Source organism: Tursiops truncatus, chromosome 14 (genome assembly GCF_011762595.2).
Source record: "Tursiops truncatus isolate mTurTru1 chromosome 14, mTurTru1.mat.Y, whole genome shotgun sequence".
Classification (NCBI taxonomy): Eukaryota; Metazoa; Chordata; class Mammalia; order Artiodactyla; family Delphinidae; genus Tursiops; species Tursiops truncatus.
In genome coordinates this window covers 67,602,411-67,620,840 of record NC_047047.1, presented here as the reverse complement: position 1 = coordinate 67,620,840, position 18,430 = coordinate 67,602,411, and the positions used below count along the sequence as shown (strand labels likewise).

The following is an 18,430-nucleotide window of genomic DNA, read 5'->3' as shown; positions in this document are numbered from 1 at the left end:
TAGAGATGAAATTACTTGCAAAGCAGAAATAGAGTCACAGATGTAGAGAACAAACTTATGATTACCAAGTGGGGAAGGAAGGGTGGGATGAACTGGGAGATTGGGACTGACATATATATACTACTATGTATAAAATAGATAACGAATGAGAACTTACTGCATAGCACAGGGAACTCTACTCAATGTTCTGTGGTTACCCAAAATGGGAAAGAAATGTAGAAGAGTATGTGTATATATATATATATATATATATATATATATATATGACTGATTCACTTTGCTGTACAGCAAGAAACTAACACAACATTGTAAAGCAACTATAGTCCAATAAAAATTTAGAAAAAAATAAATAAAAGACATACTCATAATCTAGGATGGGAGGATGTTTGGAATAACTGTACCACGGAAGGGTTCTATGACATCTGTTGGTATGGGAAGGGAAGTGCTGCCTTAACACTGGGGAGGAGCAGCCCACGGGGAAGATACCAGCATGGCCATCCCTCCCTCCTAGCTGCCTGGCACCTTGGTTCTACAGCCCAACTCACCTCTCAGCAATGTGTAGCTGCCTTGCTTCCAGTGACAGCTTACTCAAGGTTTTCCACATTGCCTCTGTTTCTGGGGTCATTTCCAGGGTCTCCAAGAAGGCTGCTGCCCTGGTGAGGGAAGGAAGCAAAGCACAAGGAATGAGTCCAGGGTCAGGAAGACACCGAGGAATACTAGCGATGGGACAGGAGAGGAGGGGGGCAGGCAATTGTTTGTCCTCTTTGTCTAATCTCCTCCCAGGACACCACGTTCTTTTTAGACATGGTCAGTTTTACTATCCATCCCAGGTCCTCAGAACCAGAATTTCCCACCACCTTGCTGGTTACCAGTCTAGCCCCTCACCTGGTGTAGTTGCCGTCATCAATAGCTGTTCCAAACTCAATAAGGCCCTCATCCAGTGTGTAGGCAACTGTAGTCACACCTTCAGTCACCATCACCTCGGTCTTTCCCCCGCCCCGCTCCAGACCTACAACATCACCCTGTAAAAATTCAACACCCCCATCCCACCAGAATTCCAAGTTAGCATTTCCACTGACTCAACTGCAGAAAAGACCCACCCTCATTCAACCCTACTGCTCGTACACTGAGGGAATTACAGTGGCCCCTGTTTTTCTAACATTTAGTTTCTCTCAGGCAGATAAAAATTCCCTATCTATGGTAATATCCTTGGGTTAAAGTACACTCATAGCTATGATGGCACTAATGGCTAGGGATAAGTTGACAAAGTGTGACATCCACTTCTGCTACTGCCAGCAGTACTGCCAGCAGTACTCTTTCTCAGTATTCTTAAAGGCCCTCCTGTTAAAATTCAACTTGAACATACTTCTTAATATATTGCTGGGTTCAACTGAAGAAACCACTAGGAATGCTTCCTACTCCCTCCCCCGTCCCCACAAAAAGAAAGCAAGAGAGAAAGAGGTCAGTAAGCTAAAACCGAAAAAACATGAGCAGGAAAAAATGGAAGGTGAGCAAGTAGGAAGAATACAGTTGCCCTGAAGGCAAACACAGTATTAGGAGAATAAACTTTGGGTCCTCCAGCAAGATGGGGAGGCCAAATCTAAGGTTCCCTCATTAAACTGGGGATCCTCTCTTCAGTAAAGGGAACCAAAGGGGCACAGGTCATTAATATGCCTGATTCCTGCAGAGGCAAACACAAATCATCTCTGGAGGAAAACATGCCTGTTTGAGGCCCTCAGGATTCCAAAAGATTACATTCAATGTAACATGAGTTCACAATAAAAAAGTACCAAAATATAAGTTAACAAACAGTTAACCAAAAAGTTAAATGAGTAAACAATACCTATAAATAACAGTTTTAGACCTCCATGGGTCTCAGATATCAAAAATAATAGTTATGAAAAAAGACAGTTATGATATATAAAATAATTATGTGTGAGATGTTTAAAGACCTAAAAGATGAAATGAAAAATTAAGCAAGGGACAAGAGACTATCAAAAATGGTCAGTCACGTTGGAGAAAGAACCAAATAAAACCTTATGAAAAATTTAATTTTTGAAGTAAAAAACTCAATAGATGGTTTAAATAGCAGATTAGACAATGATGAAAATGAATTAATGAACTAAAAGATGTATCTTAAGAAATTATCCAGAATGTAGCATGGAGTGAGAAGGAGAAAGGAAATATGAAAGACAGGTTAAAAAGGTACAGAAGACAGAACAAGAAATCTAACATATACCTAATTAGAGTTTCGATGGAGAGACTGGAGAATATGATAGAAGAAGCAATGTTTAAAGAGATTATGGTTGGGAAATTTCCAAGACTGACAGAAATATGTGTACTCACAATTACAGGTAGCACAATATATACCAAGTAGGATAAGTAAAAAGAAATTTATAGCTAGACACACTGTGGTAAAATTTCAACATGCCTAAAAAAAGATTTTAAAAGCAACCAGAGAGAAAAGACAGATCACCTATATAGAAAGGGCTATTAATAATCTTGTCAGAACAAAAGAAGTCAATCAATGGGACAATATTTGCAAAAGGCTAAGAAAAAATAACTGTCAATCTAGAACAGGGGGGACTTCCTGGTGGTGCAGGGGTTAAGAATCCGCCTGCCAATGCAGGGGACACGGGTTCAAGCCCTGGTCTGGGAAGATTTCACATGCCGCGGAGCAACTAAGCCCGTGCACCACAACTACTGAGCCTGCGTGCCACAACTCCTGAGCCTGCGGTCTAGAGCCCGTGAGCCACAGCTACTGAGCCCGTATGCCACAACTACTGAAGTCCACGTGCCACAACTACTGAAGCCCAAGCACCACAACTACTGCAGCCCACGCGCCTAGAGCCCATGCTCCGCAACAAAGAGAAGCCACTGCAATGAGAGGCCCGTGCACTGCAACAAAGAGTAGCTCCCACTCGCTGCAACTAGAGAAAGCCCATGTGCAGCAACGAAGACCCAACACAGTCAAATAAAAATCTAGAATTCAGTACTGAGTCCAAGTATCTTTCAAGAGCAAAGCTCTAAATAAAAACATTTTCAGATAATCAAAACCTGAACGTTTATCATCAAAAGACTTTCACTAGGGCTTTCCTGGTGGCGCAGTGGTTGAGAGTCCACCTGCCGATGCAGGGGACACGGGTTCATGCCCCGGTCCGGGAAGATCCCACAGGCCGCGGAGCGGCTGGGCCCATGAGCCATGGCCGCTGAGCCTGCGTGTCTGTCTGGGGCCTGTGCTCCGCAGCGGGAGAGGCCACAACAGTGAGAGGCCCACGTACCGCAAGAAAAAAAAAAAAAAAAAAAAAAAAAAACTTTCACTAAAGAAACTTGTAGGATAGCCTCATCCACCAGAGGGCAGACAGTAGAAGCAAGAAGAACTACAATTCCGCAGGAAACTAAAAACCACATTCACAGAAATATAGACAGAATGAAAAGGCAGAGGACTTTGTACCAGATGAAGGAACAAGATAAAACCCCAGAAAAACAACTAAATGAAGTGGAGATAGGCAACCTTCCAGAAAAAGAATTCAGAATAATGATAGTGAAGATGATCCAGGACCTCAGAAAAAGAATGGAGGCAAAGATCGAGAAGATGAAAGAAATGTTTAACAAAGACCTAGAAGAATTAAAGAACAAACAGAGATGAATACAATAACTGAAATGAAAAATACACTAGAAGGAATCAATAGCAGAATAACTGAGGCAGAAGAATGGATAAGTGATCTGGAAGACAGAATGGTGGAATTCACTGCCACAGAACAGAATAAAGAAAAAAAGAATGAAAAGAAATGAAGGCAGCCTAAGAGACCTCTGGGATAACATTAAATGCAACAACATTTGCAGTATAGGGGGCCCAGAAGGAGAAGAGAGAGAGAAAGGACCCAAGAAAATATTTGAAGAGATTATAGTCGAAAACTTCCCTAACATGGGAAAGGAAATAGCCACCCAAGTCCAGGAAGTGCAGAGAGTCCCAGGCAGATTAAACCCCAGGAGAAACATGCCGAGACACATAGTAATCAAATTGACAAAAATTAAAGACAAAAATTATTGAAAGCAACAAGGGAAAAATGACAAATAACATACAAGGCAACTCCCATAAGGTTAACAGCTGATTTCTCAGCAGAAACTCTACAAGCCAGAAGGGAGTGGCACGATATATTTAAAGTGATGAAAGGGAAGAACCCACATCCAAGGTTACTCTACCCAGCAAGGAACTCATTCAGATTCGATGGAGAAATCAAAAGCTTTACAGACAAGCAAAAGCTAAGAGAATTCAGCACCACCAAACCAGCTCTACAACAAATGCTAAAGGAACTTCTCTAAGTGGGAAACACAAGAGAAGAAAAGGACCTACAAAAACAAACCCATAAGAATTCAGAAGATGGTAATAGGAACATACATATTGATATTACCTTAAATGTGAATGGATTAAATGCTCCAACCAAAAGAAACAGACTGGCTGAATGGATACAAAAACAAGACCCATATATAAGCTGTCTACAAGAGACCCACACTTCAGACCTAGGGACACATACAGACTGAAAGTGAGGGGATGGAAAAAGATATTCCATGCAAATGGAAATCAAAAGAAAGCTGGAGTAGCAATACTCATATCAGATAAAATAGACTTTAAAATAAAGAATGTTACAAGAGACACGGAAGGACACTACATAATGATCAAGGGATCAATCCAAGAAGAAGATATAACAATTATAAATATATATGCACCCAACATAGGAGCACCTCAATACATAAGGCAACTAACAGCTGTAAAAGAGGAAATCAACAGTAACACAGTAACAGTGGGGGACTTTAACAGCTCACTTACAGCAATGGACAGATCATCCAGACAGAAAATTAATTAGGAAACAGAAGCTTTAAATGACACAATAGACCAGATAGATTTAATTGACATTTATAGGACATTCCATCTGAAAACAGCAGATTACACTTTCTTCTCAAGTGCACAAGGAACATTCTCCAGGATAGATCACATCTTGGGTCACGAATCAAGCCTCAGTAAATTTAAGAAAACTGAAATCATATCAAGCATCTTTTCTGACCACAACGCTATGAGATTAGAAATCAATTACAAGGAAAAAGAAGTAAAAAGCACAAACACATGGAGGCTAATCAATACATTACTAAATAACCAAGAGATCACTGAAGAAATCAGAGGAAATAAAAAAATACCTAGACACAAATTACAACGAAAACACGATGATCCAAAACCTATGGGATGCAGCTAAAGGAGTTCTAAGAGGAGAAGTTTATAGCAATACAAGCCTACCTCAAGAAACAAGAAAAATCTCAAATAAACAATCTAACCTTACATCTAAAGGAACTAGAGAAAGAACAAACAAAACCAAAGTTAGTAGAAGGAAAGAAATCATAAAGATCAGAGCAGAAATAAATGAAATAGAAACCAAGAAAACAATAGCAAAGATCAATAAAACTAAAAGCTGGTTCTTTAAGAAGGTAAACAAAATTGATAAACCTTTAGCCAGACTCGTCTAGAAAAAGAGGGAGAGGACTCAAATCAATAAAATTGAAGTGAAAAAGGAGAAGTTACAACAGACACTGCAGAAATACAAAGCATCTTAAGAGACTACTACAAGCAACTCTATGCCAATAAAATGGACAACCTGGAAGAAATGGACAAATTCTTAGAAAGGTATAACCTTACAAGACTGAACCAGGAAGAAATAGAAAATCTGAACAGACCAATCACAAGTAATGAAATTGAAACTGTGATTAAAAATCTTCCAACAAACAAAAGTCCAGGACCAGATGTCTTCACAGGTGAATTCTATCAAACATTTAGAGAAGAGCTAACACCCATCCTTCTCAAACTCTCCCAAAAAATTGCAGAGGAAGGAACACTCCCAAACTCATTCTATGAGGCCACCATCACCCTGATACCAAAACCAGACAAAGATACTACAAAAAAAGAAAATTACAGACCAATATCACTGATGAATATAGATGCAAAAATCCTCAACAAAATACTTGCAAACAGAATTCAACAACACATTAAAAGGATCATACACCATGATCAAGTGGGATTTATCCCAGGGATGCAAGGAGTCTTCAATATATGCAAATCAATCAATGTGATACACCATATTAACAAATTGAAGAATAAAAACCATATGATCATCTCAGTAGATTCAGAAAAAGCTTTTGACAAAATTCAACACCCATTTATGATAAAAACTCTCCAGAAAGTGGGCATAGAGGGAACCTACCTCAACATAATAAAGGCCATATATGACAAACCCACAGCAAACATCATTCTCAATGGTGAAAAACTGAAAGCATTTCCTCTAAGATCAGAAACGTGACAAGGATGTCCACTCTCGCCACTATTATCCAACATAGTTTTGGAAGTCCTAGCCACGGCAATCAGAGAAGAAAAAGAAATAAAAGGAATGCAAATTGGAAAAGAAGAAGTAAAACTGTCACTGTTTGCAGATGATATGATACAGTACATAGAGAATCCTAAAGATGCCACCAGAAAACTACTAGAGCTAATCTATGAATTTGGTAAAGTTGCAGGATACAAAATTAATGCACATAAATTTCTCGCATTCCTGTACACTAACAATGAAAGATCAGAAAGAGAAATTAAGGAAACAATCCCATTCACCACTGCAACAAAAAGAATAAAATACCTAGGAATAAACCTACCTAAGGAGGTAAAAAACCTGTACTCAGAAAACTATAAGACACTGATGAAAGAAATCAAAGATGACACAAACAGATGGAGAGATATATCATGTCCTTTGATTGGAAGAATCAATATTGTGAAAATGACTATACTACCCAAAGCAATCTACAGATTCAATGCAATCCCTATCAAATTACCAGTGGCATTTTTTACAGAACTAGAACAAAAAAATCTTAAAATTTGTATGGAGACACAGAAGACCCCGAATAGCCAAAGCAGTCTTGAGGGAAAAAAACAGAGCTGGAGTAATCAGACTCCCTAACTTCAGACTATACTACAAAGCTACAGTAATCAAGACAATATGGTACTGGCACAAAAATAGAAATATAGATCAATGGAACAGGATAGAAAGCCCAGAGATGAACCCATGCACCTATGGTCAACTAATCTATGACAAAGGAGGCAAGGATATTCAATGGAGAAAAGACAGTCTCTTCAATAAGTGGTGCTGGGAAAACTGGACAGCTACATGTAAAAGAATGAAATTAAAACACTCCCTAACACCATACACAAAAATAAACTGAAAAAAACAATAAATAAACTGAAAATGGATTAGAGACCTAAATGTAAGATTGGACACTATAAAACTCTTAGAAGAAAACATAGGAAGAACACTCTTTGACATAAATCACAGCAAGATCTTTTATGATACATCTCCTAGAGTAATGGAAATAAAAAATAAACAAATGGGACCTAATGAAACTTAAAAGCTTTTGCACAGCAAATGAAACTACAAACAAGACGAAAAGACAACCCTCAGAATGGGAGAAAATATTTGCAAACGAATTAACGGACAAAGGATTAATCTCCAAAATATATAAACAGCTCATGCAGCTCAATATTAAAAAAAACAAACAACGCAATCAAAAAATGGGCAGAGACCTAAATAGACATTTCTCCAAAGAAGACATACAGATGGCCAAAAAGCACATGAAAAGCTGCTCAACATCACTAATTATTAGAGAAATGCAAATCAAAACTACAACGAGGTATTACCTCACACCAGTTAGAATGGGCATCATCAGAAAATCTACAAACAACAAATGCTAGAGAGGGTGTGGAGAAAAGGGAACCCTCTTGCACTGTTGGTGGGAATGGAAATTGATACAGCCACTATGGAGAACAGTATGGAGGTTCCTTAGAAAACTAAAAACAGAATTACCATATGATCCAGCAATCCCACTACTGGGCATATACCCAGAGAAAACCATAACTGAAAAAGACACATGCACCCCAGTGTTCATTGCAGCACTATTTACAATAGCCAGGTCATGGAAACAACCTAAACGCCCATCGACAGACGAATGGATTAAAGAAGATGTGGTATATATACACTGTGGAATATTAGCCATAAAAAGGAACAAAACTGGGTCATTTGTAGAGACGTGGATGGATCTAGAGCCTGTCATACAGAGTGAAGTAAGCCAGAAAGAGAAAAACAAATATTGTATATTAACGCATATATGTGGAACCTAGAAAACTGGCACAGATGAACCGGTTTTCAGGGCAGAAATAGAGACACAGATGTAGAGAACAAACGTATGGACACCAAGGGGGAAAAGTGGGGTGTGTGTGTGTGTGATGAATTGCGAGATTGGGATTGACATGTATACACTAATATGTATAAAATGGATGACTAATAAGAACCTGCTGTATAAAAAATAAAATAAAATTCAAAAAGAAAAAAAAAAGAAACTTCTAAATGATATTCTTCAAGAAGAGGAAGAAAAGTAACTCCAGAGAGAAGATCAGCAATGAAAAAGGAAAAGTTGAACAGAGAAACTGGCACTATGACGGTAAATCTATACAAATTTTGTGTGTATAAAATAATAATGTCTAACTTTGGGGATAACAGAAGGGAACCAAAATACTAGACAACAGTGGCAAAGGGGAGGTAATCCCATTTAATCTTTTAGGGTCCTTGTATTGTTTGCAGTGCAGGGGGGGGCGGTTAGATGCTGATTAACTTTAGACTTTGTTAATTTAAATACATGGTGAACTTTTAAGGGTAACTGCTATAGAAATAGGATGTATAACCTTCTGATCTAAAGAGTACTCTAAATACTCTGAAGAGTATTTAGAAAAGGACAACCCCCCCAACCCCCCCACAAAAACTCAATCTTAATCAGTCTAAAATGAGGCAAAAAAGGAGAAAAAAAGAGATATAGAAAGAACAAAAAGGAAGTATCAAGTGCTCTACCCACACCCACACCAGTCATCCTAGCCTACCATAGGGGCCTCTTTTCTCTGTTTGCATAGGCTCCTCCCGGATTTTGGAATATTACTTGTGTGTGTGACGTTGTTATGGGATAGGAGAGAGGGTCTGATCAGCAGTCTTAAAAAAATGGAACTATGAATGGCTTTTGTACCAGAGAATCAGCACACAAGGAGGTGATATGGAACTACTCCTCCTGTTGGGGATCTTCCAGCCTAAGGGAACTTCATGTTATGACTTGGTGAATTCCCACTATAATAGAGACCCATACTCCAAGGGTCTAATATAATGTCAGGAATCTGAACAAGGATGGCTCTGGGGCCTGGTCCACTGTGGGAAGGAGTCTAAGCGTCACCTGCCAACTCCATTAAAGAGATTATGGGTGGTGGGCAGAGAAACCAAGCAGACTTCAGAGCCGACTCAGGTTCTAATTAATCAGCTCAACACTATGGCTGAGGTGCCCTGATGTCAACATACCCTGATAGAGGACATGGTGACTCTCTCAGGTGCCTCAATGTTGTACCACACACACAGGTTGTTTCGGTTCTGAGCTACCAGCACATCACTTCCTGGGACCCATTGCACGTAGGAGCAGAAGTTGAGGATCATTGTCTTAGAGCAGCTTTCAATATCATATAGGTGCAACTGAAGGAGGAAGAAGTAGATAGCACAATTAAAAGGAGATATGGGTGTCTTCTCATCTTGACAATTTTCCTAATGGTGAAATGTGGTGAGCTAACCCACCAGTCACGTACATGCTAAATTTCAAAGCTTACTCATCTTCAACCATAATCCCTTCAAGTTTATGCTGAGTTGACATATTCTGACTCTGGCCAAATAAGAGATGATCAAAAGAGCAAAGGTCTACACCCTAGGAATTTAAGTTAGGTGAAGGTCAGACTTTTTTTTGGCTGCGCTGCAAGGCATGTGGGATCTTAGTTCCTGACCAGGGATCGAACCTGCACCCCCTGCAGTGGAAGTGTGGAGTCTTAACCAGTGGACCGCCAGGGAAGTCCCAGACTTTCATTCTTAGAATAACTCTGGGCCAGAGTTACCAGCCTGGATTACACAAGTAAGGGCACCAGTCAAATTAAATGGTCTGGAAATTTGTGATGGCTTTCGCATCACAATGAAAATGAAACAAAAAATCACCAGAGAGTCCCTTTTGCCCCTGAGGTTGAACTCTTTGGTGGTACCATATTGAGATCAGAATCAATAAGGGGCTAGGGGGAGACTGTCCTCAAGCCAGCTTCAGTGCCATCAGGTAAGTGTAGCTGAAGAGCACTGGAGCAGTAGGTGTGGGTTAAGGTCAGCTAGGCGTGAGGAAGAGGAATGCAGGCGTAAGGATGTTTCATGAGGATGTTTCACAAATATGATTTGTGAATATTAAGAGAGACATCAACTCCCAAATTCCTCTCTTGACTTCGGTGCCATCATGACACAGCCTCCTGAAGGGTAAAATGGGATGGGTGGTGATAGCAGATACAAAGAATGTTGATTCTTCTGTGCCTTTTGCCATGCTAATGGCATAGCCCCAAGAAATTATGTCCTATCCTGCCTCCCACAGTCCCTGCTGGCAGCTAGTACCACATCCTTTACGGACCAGTCTATGGCTAAGGCCTTAGCAACCCTCCTCACACGAAGTTTCCGGTCCCTGAAGAGAAGCTTGTGCCCAGTCTCGTTAAGTTCCAGCCAATCCACACGGCTCTCATGGCTGATGGTGCCAATGTTGTAGCCACCAATCAGGTCCACTAGAGAGTAAAGGAAACAGGGTTAATCACATACAAGGTATGAGGTGGCCTGTGAAAGTCTGGCTTTAAGAATGTTGCGTTAGTCTAGAGAATGTCACTCAGGAATGTAAATGGGCAGTACAACATAACTTTGCTAAGATGCTGTATTTCTTCTAAAATTATAGAGGTTTTGTTTAACTCTGCAGTTATTAACTCAAAAGATCCAGACTCATCAAGAAATGTGATTCTTCTCTGGGACTCTTGGAGTTGTCTCAGAGCAGGTCAGAACTATGGAGCAACTGGCTTCTGTTCTCATGATGAACCACAATTAGAGCAAACACACCAGTGAGAGAAAGCTGATGAACGAAATGACCCTGGTGATCATACGTGCTCCAAGGAGTTACCTGCATATCTGAGTGGCAGTGATATAAGAACACTTAGGGACAAAGAGTGGTGAAGGCACACAGACAAAATAGGAGGAACCTCTAACTAAAGTTAGGCTGGTCAGTGCAGACGATGAATATTAGTTTGGTCTGAATTTCATAGGCAATATAAGAAACAGTCATGCTTAGAACAGACCACTCAAGGTTGGCTAGGGTGCTTTCAGGGAGTCTCTTGAACAAAGCCCATTCACAGGTCTTATTGATATACATTATCAACAAGCAATGTGCCTGCTTTTGTTACCTACGCTTAAGCTGAAGACCAAATGCCAGCAGATGTCCACTACTGGGAAGACCAACTTAAAAATGAATTTTCCTTTAATTAAAAAGCAAAATGATAAATCCATGTTTTAATGCCCCGATTATAAGTACAACCATAGAATGCTAGAGCTGTGGGGACCCTATTTCTGTGAGCACCCTGAAATTACACACAAAATTATGCATGTAGATATTTTTCTGGGAAAGGATCTATGCTTTTAATTAGACACTCAAAGGGGTCGATGACCCAAAATGGTTAAGAGAAGAACTCTGTCAATGTACATTGAAGATAAGACCTACAGAGAGAGGTGACTTGTCCAAAATCTCACAGCTCATTACTGCTCAAAGAACTTAGGCCACTGGAACTTAGAACTTAAGCCACTGGACTGTATTATTATTTCTATTATAGATACTTACATTTCTGAGCTCAGCAACTTCATGTGAAATAGAAAGTTCATGAAATGTAAAAATATCTTAAGAACAGACCCATATGTATATGGAAACCTGATTTATGAGAGATGACATTACATACTAGTGAGCGAAGAATGGACTTTCGAGCAATGGTTAAACATATGGAAAAAAAATAAAATTAGATTCCTACCCACATTATGCACAAAAATAAATTCCAGGTAAAAAGCAAAATTTTAAATGCCAAAATACAGGAGGGAGTAGGGAGGGATTTCTTAAATAAGACCTCAAAACCCACAAACTATTTATTAAAAAGTGATATACAACACTGTAAATTGAATCATACTTCAGTAAAAAAAAAAAAGTGATAAAATGGACTACATTAAACTTAAAAATGTCTAAATACTAAGAAATGCTGAAAAGGAGAGAAAAGACAAGCCACAGGCTGAGACAATCGCTGCAATGCAAATAACCATCAAAGCCTATACACACACACACAGAACTCCTTCACGTAAATAAAGAAAAGACAACCTAATTTTAAAAATAGGCAATGGATGTGAACTGGCAATTCACAGAAGAAATCCAAATGGCCAATAAACAAATGAACAAAAAAATTAAAACAATGAAATATATTTTCATATACATCAGATTGAGCCAAATAATGAAGTCAGGAAATTTCAAGCACTGGAGAGGAAGTGCAACTGTGACTGCTGGTGGGAATGTAAATTGGTACAACCTCTTCAGAGAGCAATCTGGAAATATTTTAGTGAAATTGAAGATGTACCTCTTTCATGATTCAGCAATTCCATGCTGGGTATAAACCTTAGAGAACTGAAACACTGTATCAGTGAAAAACTAACAAATGTCCATCAACAGAGAAGAGAGAAAAGATCCAAGGTAAAAATAATGAAACGTGAGGATCTGACAGAACTGGGTATGGGTACACAAGTAATAATAATATTATTATTATGAACAGCTAACATTTATTAAGCACTTATTATATACTAGGCACTAGTCTAAGTGCTTTTCATATGAAGTAGGTCCTATTTTTATCCCCATTTTGTAGATGAGGTACATTTTGTAGATGAAATTGAGATACAGAAAGGTGAAGTAATTTACCTAAGATTACACAGGTAGTAAGTAGAGAAGTGGGGAGATTTGACTCCAGAGCCCTGTTCTTAATACCTACACTACCTGGATATGTTATTCTCTAAACTTTTTAGAGAATACCATGCTATTCTTTATACTTTTTTCCTGTGCTTAAAACATTCCATGATAAAAGATTAACTATTAATATATACAGTACAATTTATAAATGTGAACATTTGTGAAATGCACATCAAGTCTGTCATCACTACTTATTAATGACAAACTATACAGAAAGGAAGGCCCCTTCCAGTTCTAAGAATCTGTGATCCTATGAAGTCTAAACAGGAAAATTCTTAAATTTGCTAATGGTTCTTTTCTACAATTCACAATTTTCCAGCCCTGAGATATGTGCCTAGAGAACGTGAATAATTGTATGGGCAGCCTATACATACCAATGCCTCTGCGTCTAGACTTCTAGATATAGACATATGGATTTAAACGTTTCACGTATCCCCTGTAAGAATGAGGTCACACATTTACCCGATGCCTCTCAGATTCCTGGATTCTCCACTGCACACAGTCCTGTGACATGGAAGTGCTTTATAAACATCTATTTTGTTATTACAATTATGAGAGAGTCTTACTCACCTATAGCAATAGTCTTAATATCAACAAGATAAGCCAATTTCTTATTATCCTCCGTTCCTCGCTGGCGCCTCTCATTAATACGGACACTGAAACATGAAGGGTCAGGTGAGGCAAAATGGGCTTAGGTAGCTGGGATGTTTAATAGGAGCTCTGAAATACCATACGGGATGAAGATTTTAGATTAACCTGAGGATATAGGAGATAGAAGTCAAAAGGAATTCTTTTGGGTTTCAAAAATTTAGAGAACCTTGTGGGGTTACCTGATGAGATGGGGGTTCATGAATTCAGTACGTACAGAACCCAGGGTATCATTACTCCCATATTCCACCAGGGTTAGCTCTCCAGCATTGAAGATCATGCATACCTGGGGGTGAACGGAATTGTTATACAGTGGAAAGAGTACATGAAGAAAGAGAAAAACAGTCGAGGGAGGTGTACCATGAGTTCAAAGTGACACCCACCTTTCTGTTTATTCTATTCCTCTGCCTATTTCACCCTCCCACTTTATCTGCTGTTTTCTCAACCCCTTGCCACTTGCCATCCTGCTACACAGAAGCTAGAAGGAGGCTTATCAGGACAGTGATGGTGAATCAAGCTCTACTCACATTTTCATTTTCAAAGAAATACTTCTCATTGCCACCAGATCCCTGCCAAGCTACCTGTTAAGGGGGGAAAAGACATAAGGGACAATGTGGATAACTATCCAAGATGATGCTGAAAGAACAGGGTGGGATGCAGAGAGATGGAGTTGGGGGAGGCTTTGACATTGCACAAAAGAGATGCTATGTCAGATTTTGCCCTAGTCCCTATGCTTCTGGGAGATGGTGTAAAAACAGTCCAACAACGGTGATTCATATTCCGGGATTCTAAGCCTCCCGGGTCTCATCCCCTGAAGCCAGGTCCCCAACACCAGAATGTTAGAGCTTCCCATGGAGATCTTCCCCCAGGGACCCTGGCTTGCCTGAGTAGCACCTCAGGACGCCCCATCCCCACCTCTCCATTTTTGGTTCCTACCTCACTAAGGCGATTAGTGTTCAGGTCCCCCAGCAACAGTGTGTCTGACGTGTGGGCCACCAGGTAGCGTTCTTTTCCCAGGATTTTCACCTCTTCCACCTCATAGCCATAGTGTGACTTGAGTACCACTCGGGTCCCCGATGAGAGGTTCTTCACAATCACCTTGGCAGGAGACGAGTCTGAGCTCCCCAGGCTTCCCCCAATCCGAAAGAGGGGTGAACATGCTGTGCCCTTCGCCCACCTTCACAGGGCTAACTAAACAAAGTATCATCTTTTTTCCTTGCCTGGCCTAGGATATTCTTGGTAAAAGGGACACCTCACATTTACATAATGCTTTACTATTTATGAAATACTTTAATATATTATCTCTTTTGATGTTTATAATACATACGATTCTGAAAGTTCCACTGGGTTAAACCAATCACTCTCCCTATGTTCCTGTAGCTCTTTGTACAAACTTTTATGATAACTTTACCACAGTGTGCTGTATTATTTTCTGATATGTCTGTCTCCTTTGCTAAAACGATCTTCTCAAATAAGGGACAATATATTACAGATAACTATCTTTGAATTCTCAATGCTTAACAGTGCTGATACATAAAGAATGGATAAATATTTCTGGAGAAAATGGAAGACTAAAGGAATCAATGAATAATAAATGAAGGAAAGGAGGGTGGAGGTAGAGAAAAGAGAAAAGTGGGCTCAGAAACTAAGAAATGAGCTTGCAACATCATACACAGTGAGTTCAGAGGCCTTAGAACAAAAGAATTCAGAATTATAATCCTATTTATCAACTTCCCCAGTTGCCATCCTATAGGCAGTGAAGTTTTAAACCAGGAAGGTGTAAATGGCAATCTCTGTACCCCTTAAACCTGGTGGTTAATCCTTTTCTTACAATAAGCTGTAAGAACTATAGCAGGAAAGTTGCCAGAGAGTTGCCCTGACACATTCTATTCCTCAGAACAGCTCTGCCAGAGGTTGATTTGACTCTGTGCTGAGGCCAGACCGCAGGGAAGTACTACAAGGATGAGTGAGCCATGGCAAAATCTCAGTGTGGCAGGCTATCAGCCGCTTACCTGGCTAGGTCCCACATACGTCAGCTCAAACTTATTCTTGTAAATGCTCCTTCGGAGGCAGCAGTCAAACTGTTCCACTCCACCACAGAGTGTGCCCTGGAGGGAAAGTGACAGCATAAAGGGTAACACACACAGTACGTAGGCATGTAGAGGGTATTTAGAGATACTCTCAAATCCTAGGTTCTAGAATCTACAGAAGAGTTGGCAGTAAAAGGGCTGGTAATTTTTGGAAGTACCAGCAGGAAAGAGGTGGCAATTGCAGGACTCAAGAGCATCACATAGTGATGGGATATAAGGGAGAAATCATCCCTGCCTATAAAACTCTTGTCCCATGTGGCCTCCAATAAGGTATGCATTTCTCTTTCCCCTGTAACGTCAGAGTTTTAGGTTGTGGTCAAAAGGGAAGAGGACATTCTCTAGTGTCAGGAGAGGGTGCTTTAGGATAGGTGGGATTTTTCTTAATTTGAAAAAAGTCACCAAAGCACAAAGGGGTTACTAGTCACACACCGCACAGAGTCGTGAGCCATCCCGCTTCCAGGCCAAGGCAGTGATGGTGTATAAGTTGGCAATCTCCTTGGGCTTTGCCTCTTCCCAGATGCTTCTTCGAGGGCTCCAGTTGAGTACCCGAAGTCTGAAATTAAGTATGTGGCTTTTAGAAGAGTTGGAGGCTGAGAAAAACTGAAAATGGGCCTGTAACGGAAGGAAATTAGTCTTGCTACATCAGAGAACAGAGGAAATAAAAGAGAACAGACAAGTTGGGAGGTGTAGTAGGAGAGGAAAAAAGTGTTCAAAGGAAGTAAATTGGGAAAATCAAGTCAAAAGTAAAATGGGGTAAGAGAGATAGGAGTGGAGAAAATAAAAAGAGATTGTAGCTGGTGAGAAAAATGAGCTGTTAGCGATAGAGAAATATGGAAAAAGAAAAGAGAAATGGTAGGAGTCAGAGAAGAAAGAAAGGAAGAGACAGACACACATGAGACTGAAGGGGACAGAAAGACAGGATTGACAAAGCTGGGGTTAAAAGCGCTCCAAGGAAGAGATGGAACCCAGACTCTAGCTATTTATTCACCGTTCCATCATTCATTCATTCATTCATTCACCAAACATTTGAGCACGTATTATATACTAGATGCTAATCTAGGCCCTGGAGACTTAAAAAAAAAGAGAATAATAGGCCCTCTTCTCAAGGGCTCTTCAATTTAACCAGTTAGATACAAACACCAAACTATAATATAATGTGATAAACACTAAGTCAGTGGTCTGAAAAGGGGCAAAGGGAGCACAAAGAAAGTGGAGATGAATTCTGCTGTGGAACCCCGGGGAGAGGCAGAGACACAACAAGAGCATGGTGCACCTTGGAACTGCCGACACGCCAATGGACGGTGGGAACAGGAAGAGCAAAGTGCACGAATTAAAACCTAAGAATCACTTGATTCTGATCCAGTCTCCCACTCTGGCTGAGAAGCAAAACTGGACTAAAGAAGAGTGTACACAGGGAAAGCAGGCAGAAGCTGCAACTGGAAAGGAGACCCACCTGTCATAACTTCCCAGCACAACAGACTGGCCCCCAGGACTTGCTGCAGCTGTGGTGAACTCCCGTTCCTGAGGGTCACGGCTATAGTCAAAAGTTTGTAGCACGTGGCCTTCCTTTCCATAGGCCACAATCCTCCGATCACAGCCTGCAGCCACAATGCTGTTGGTTGCCCAAGCCAAGGCATAGGGTGGGCATGGGTGGTTCACCAACTTCCCCTAAGACAGAAGTAGAGGGTTTCAATCACTCTGACTCTGAGGACTCCACCTCAGAAACTTCTCATTCCTAGCATCTGACACACTCACTCTGACAACCCTCCTCTGCAGGAATCTTTCTCCCAACACTTTCCCACCCTAACACATCTTAACCCGAAGACGTCACAAATTATCCTTCTGTCTTACACTCACGCACACATCTTTTATGACATATATACACACTTACTGATCTTGTGTTCAAGAGGGAACCTCAAAATACGTGTGTCTGCAGATCTTTAATATTCACCTAATAAGGCCCCCCCAAAGGAATCTGTCCTACACATTAACCAATACCATATAGGCCCACAGGGAGCATATGGCCCCTTTATTTCAGGAGGGATACATTTAATGATTACACAAGTAATTCTTAACATAAATGATTCAAGCAATAGAGAATTACATAGATTAAAACATGAACCTTCCTTTAATCCCCCATATTTTCCCTCTCAAGAGTAAACAACCCTTTTTTTCTATGAATTTATATACATAAATATATATTTTACATAAATGAGAATAATTTTCACTTTTCATTACCCTCGGAGTCTTTATTTCTCTTTGCCTCAAGGTCCCTTCCACCTGATTCATCCTTTCCCATAAATATTAAGCTCTGGCCTCCGAAAAACAAATCCCCTCTGTGGCCTCATCCAGGTGTCTCTCTGCCTGAGGTCTCATTCCTCTAGCCTCCTCTCCCAGCACCATGATCTAAATTCCTTAGATGTCCAACCTCCTCTCGGAGAGTTCTTGGGATTTCCTTCTCCCCCATTCCAGAGCATCCTTTATTCATACCTGTGACTCTCCAGAGCCTTCATCATCAAAGAAGTACCTAACAATGGTGCCATCTGCATGACCAGAGAGAATTCCTTTCCCAGAGCAACTAAAAAAGGGGAAAAGGAGGAAAGGAGAGAAATACAGGAAGACATTAGAGCATCCTGTCTCAACAAGAAAGTCCCCTTTGTCTGTCAAACACTACCCTACCTGCGGTTCCTGCTACCAGCCCTCTCCATCTTTCATACTATGGTCCCCCAGTCCAGAGTCCC

The 18,430-nt window shown here is 40.4% G+C and overlaps 1 protein-coding gene across 4 annotated transcripts in view; it reads right to left on the bottom strand.

The window, feature by feature from the left end:
• IFT172 (intraflagellar transport 172) overlaps positions 1 to 18,430 on the bottom strand; it is a 42,007-nt gene that overhangs the window by 18,780 nt on the left and 4,797 nt on the right. For 3 of the 4 annotated variants that reach the window (XM_073791496.1, XM_073791495.1, XM_019943056.3), the window contains exons 7-18: positions 18,180 to 18,267; positions 17,143 to 17,357; positions 16,119 to 16,242; positions 15,612 to 15,707; positions 14,536 to 14,697; positions 14,127 to 14,180; positions 13,782 to 13,885; positions 13,522 to 13,607; positions 10,587 to 10,699; positions 9,426 to 9,593; positions 886 to 1,022; positions 546 to 653 (exon numbers count right to left, since the gene is read on the bottom strand). In XM_073791496.1, coding sequence (XP_073647597.1) covers positions 546 to 653; positions 886 to 1,022; positions 9,426 to 9,593; positions 10,587 to 10,699; positions 13,522 to 13,607; positions 13,782 to 13,885; positions 14,127 to 14,180; positions 14,536 to 14,697; positions 15,612 to 15,707; positions 16,119 to 16,242; positions 17,143 to 17,357; positions 18,180 to 18,267 — 1,455 coding nt within the window. Of the gene's footprint in view, positions 1 to 545; positions 654 to 885; positions 1,023 to 9,425; positions 9,594 to 10,586; positions 10,700 to 13,521; positions 13,608 to 13,781; positions 13,886 to 14,126; positions 14,181 to 14,535; positions 14,729 to 15,611; positions 15,708 to 16,118; positions 16,243 to 17,142; positions 17,358 to 18,179; positions 18,268 to 18,430 lie in introns of those variants that run through there. The other variant, XM_073791497.1, reaches the window with a different exon arrangement.